General features: G+C 28.2%; 1 protein-coding gene across 1 annotated transcript; it reads left to right on the top strand.

Annotated features, from left to right (window-relative positions):
- The first annotated feature begins 390 nt into the window (after window positions 1–390).
- Window positions 391–4210, top strand: LOC107032492 (metalloendoproteinase 4-MMP-like). The gene is made up of 2 exons (XM_015234096.2): window positions 391–1008; window positions 3672–4210. The coding sequence occupies exons 1-2, from the start codon at window positions 436–438 to the stop codon at window positions 4170–4172; spliced, it is 1074 nt and encodes a 357-aa protein (XP_015089582.1). The 5' UTR covers window positions 391–435; the 3' UTR covers window positions 4173–4210.
- Window positions 4211–4607: the final 397 nt, after the last annotated feature.

The raw sequence follows: 4607 nt of genomic DNA, 5'->3' as shown, positions 1-4607 counted from the left end.
AAATTAAAAAATTAAATGCATAAGAAAACCAAAAGCAAGATAGTGATTCACCAACCATGTTCCCCTTATCCTTTAACAGTCAAAATCAAACCTTAAGAAAAGAAAAAAGAGACTAACAAACACAAAAGTATAGTGTGTCTGGTTTTAATTTGTTTGTTCAATTATGTAATTTATTTTATATTATTCCAACTTTTTCTATAAATATGTTTATAACAAAATTAAATGACATTTTGATACATTTTATATATTTTTAATTTAAAATCACAAAATTCAGAAATCTTTATTTGACATTCGATCTCCATATCAAATCAAAATCAGATACAAAAGAAGGGAATAGTAAGTAATTACATCCCTACTTTGAAATATAACAAATATGACCTTTCCTTTATAACAAAGCTTCTTCTCCCATATCTCAAATCCTCACAATTCATTAATATGTCTATCTTCTTTAATTTCTTCCTTGTTTCCTTTCTCTTCTTCTCTCCATGCCTTTCTATTAGAAAAACAACATTTTTTCACTCCAAAACTATTAATCACACAAACCATCATCAAAAAATTCAAACTTATACATGGCATAAGTTTAAAAATTTTGTGGATGCTACAAAAGGCAAGAAAATCAATGGAATTTCTGAGCTCAAGAAATATTTTCATCGATTCGGATATATGAAGATGGATTATAATAACTTGAACTTCACAGATTTGTTTGATGATCACTTAGAACATGCCTTGATTAAATATCAAGAAAAGTTGGGCCTTTTAGTCACTGGAAAACTTGATGAAAATACGGTTTCTCAGATTATTTCACCTAGGTGTGGCGTATCCGATTCTACGCCTAAATTATTCATGCATGCAAAGAGAAACTATGCATTTTTCACAGGCAGACCAAAATGGTCTAGAAGTATACCAATAACATTAACTTATGCATTCTCTAAAGAGTATGTAATAAGTTCATTGAGCATGTTGGAGATAAAGGATGCTTTTCAACGCGCGTTCAACCATTGGGCATCGGTAATATTCAAATCTCTGACTATTTCATTTAAAAGTTTAAGTTGTTAAAAAGTGTATATATATAACCGTCTCAACACACAACATTTTTTTGAAGTTTGTTGAACACCATATTATCATCCTTCTAGTTGTGCTATACATGCATCATAGTCCTCCTAAATTGTTGTTGCAATTTTTTTCCAAAGGATGACTATGTTTCATAAATATGTTGGGTCGTTGCATCATGAAGTGCTATTGGGTATAGCGCAAAAAATACTTGAATATGTACCTTTTAATAAATAATTACTGATTTTAGCGATATTATTTGTTTATTATCATATATAACAATATATATCAATACTATAATAAATCAATAGTATGTATTAAAAGTGAATTTTGTATGCAATATATATGTAGTATGATTGTTTTAAATTATATTATATTTGTTTGATAAGAAATTGACACATTGTATTATTAGTGTATTAAAATGTATTATTTACCAATAAAACTTGTATTATATGTGTTCCAATAAATTGTTCTCTGTAATATGTATTTAACCCATATTATAAATGTACTAAAAGTAATCAAGTAAAAAAAATGTTATAGTTATAAATGGTAAATATTTTCTTCGTATAGTATATTTATGTAAGTTCCCAAATTTAAACCTTTAAGTTTGTACATGCTCTTATGCCGTATTGCATTAGTATATAAGTATTTCATATGAAAGTTTTATAAGTTGTTGGAAATCATATATTTATATAAAAGAGAACCCTAAATTTGCCTATGTGGCGCCACCACAAACTAGGATTCTCTTTTAGCTTATTTATTTTCAAAATTAACCTTCGCTTTCATGAAACGTTGTGACTTTATGAAACGTTGCGACTTTTACGAAGAGTTGCGACTTTTATGAAAATTTGCCACTTTAATAAAGAGCTGTGACTTTTATGAAGAGTTGTAACTTTAATGAAAAATTATGACTTTTATTAAAGATTGTGACTTTTATGAAAGATTGTGACTTATTCAAAGAGTTATGACCTTTCTAATAAGACACAATAAACATTTATTCACCCTAACCTTTTTTATCTATAAATAGAGGAATTTCCTCTCATTTTAAAACAACGAAAAATTCTCAACGTTTTCTTCTTCTGCACAATTAAATATTCGTGTACTTTGCTCCTATTGAGTGACTTGCTGATACCATTATTTTTCTATCAACACGCTGGTGAATATAGTCGTTCTGTCGTGAGAGGATCTATTCCTTTAAAACTCGGGCACTAGAATGAAATATTTCCTTAAGGGAACATTGTGCATTCAGGGGCTTGATTTTTCTTGTATGTTTCATTCTATTATGACATATCATGGTATGTTATTTACAGTCATTATTTTCTGATTAATTTTCATTTTTGAGTACATGTTTTAAAAATAGTTGCTTATATTTATGCCTTTTATCATTATATGAAGTAAAAATATGCTAATCAAGAGTTTGATGTAATCATTAAACTATTGGTGTCATGTAGATTAGAATTCTTAAACTTGTAAAATAAATGACTATAAAGTTTTCAGTGGCTAAATGATTCATCGGATGTCCAAGAAGAGACTTTGAGTGTTCAAAATTTATGGTGGTTCCACACTACCTTGGAGAATTGTTTATTCAACTTTTTATCTTATGAAGACATTCAATCGATTAGTAGCATCCAAAAAATAAAGGAATGTACTGGGATGGTAAGTATTGTACTCAACCGTAATCAAACGTTTGTGATTCAAATATTAGGTTGGAGACAATAAATTACCCCTCAAAGTAGAATGAATCTATATTAATCAAATATTAAAGAAATAAGTATCTACTTATAAACATTAGTTTAAAAGTCCCCCCAAAAAAATACATAAAAAACAAAATATGACTTTTTGCTACTAAAGTAGTGTCATCGACAATGTATTCTGAATAAGAGACTTGACGAGACATCATTTAATCCAAATTATTTGAGAGACATGTGTTATTTCATTGAACTCCAAAAGATGTAATTTTTATATTTTGTTTAACTTATCAAGTACACAACTAATTATATAAGATATATAATACTTTAGATTATGTATGTAGACGCTTTGAATAGGAAAAAAACTCTTTCTTTATGAATAAAATATTTATACCACTTTCTGAAAATACAAATATAGACAATGAGACAATTACATATAAAAAGAATTAATAACAAAATTCATAAACACTTAGAATAATTTTTTTTTCATTTTAAGATTAAAAGAATATTTTATTTCTTCTTTGGATAAAATATTTTGACAATTTATCGTAGTGTTGTACCCTCTCAAAAACACTTAAATTATCAAATATTCAGAATTAAAATATTAATGTAGTTCACCACTGCGTGAAACACAGGAAATTTAACTAGTAACATATATACTCTTTCGATCTCAGTTAACCTACTTTATTTTTTAGTCAGTTAAAAAAAATGAATGACTTTTTACTTTTTGGCAACTCTTTAATTTCATTAGCTTTCCACATTGACATACTTAATATTACAAAATTAAATGACATTTTGGTACATTTGACTTATCATTAATTTTAAATTACAAGATTCAAAAGTATTCTTTACTTTCTTAAACTCAGATTCAAGTCAAAATAAATCAAACAACTTAAAATAGAGGGAGTAGTTAATTATATTATGTCTTAAAAGGTAATACCGGTTACATTCATGGAAAGCAACGATTACGGATTTGCAGATATTAGAATAGGGTTTTACAAAGGTGATCATGGAGATGGAGAGGCATTTGATGGTGTTCTAGGGGTTTTAGCTCATGCATTTTCACCAGAAACTGGTAGGTTCCATCTAGACGCGGCGGAGACATGGGCAGTGGACTTTGAAAGAGAAAAATCAGATGTAGCTATTGATTTAGAATCAGTAGCTACACATGAGATCGGACATTTGTTAGGGTTAGCACATACTTCAGTTCAAGAAGCAGTAATGTTCCCTAGTTTAAAGCCAAGAGAAAAGAAAGTTGATTTGAAAATGGATGATATTAAGGGAATACAAGCTCTTTATGGTTCAAACCATAATTTTAGTTATAAAGCTTTATTAGAATCTGATACTTCTACTAACAATGGAGCTACTTTGATGAAGAGACAATTAACATTGTCTAATTTTATTTTAGTCTTAATCTTGTTCATGTCTATGTAAAGAAAAGATACAAACTATATACAAAATTCTTTTGGTCATGGTCATGTAAGAAATTGACTTTTGATTTTTTTGTATTAGAGAAATCATAGTATCTAGAAAGTACCATAATTGCTAGGTTATATGATCTTTCAATTATTGCTCCCCTAGATTGATATATAATATATTTGACGAAAAAAAAATTGAATTATATATGATCTTTTAATGTTTCTTTGAATATGCTGTCAGGATACAAATTGCTTAAGGCATGATGGCATACAATCATTCCTATATCAGGAAAACTAAAACACTGTAATCAAACTGTAAAGATCCTCATGCCCTTTAATTTTTTGTTGGGCAATGAACCTTCACTATATCAAAAATAATCTTTAGCGGCAATAAAGTAGCAGTTGCCGCTAAGTTTATATTTTCAAGCGGCAATTAACACTTTTTGTATAT

Source organism: Solanum pennellii, chromosome 10, assembly GCF_001406875.1.
Source record: "Solanum pennellii chromosome 10, SPENNV200".
Classification (NCBI taxonomy): domain Eukaryota; kingdom Viridiplantae; phylum Streptophyta; class Magnoliopsida; order Solanales; family Solanaceae; genus Solanum; species Solanum pennellii.
This window is presented reverse-complemented; position numbering and strand designations above follow the sequence as displayed.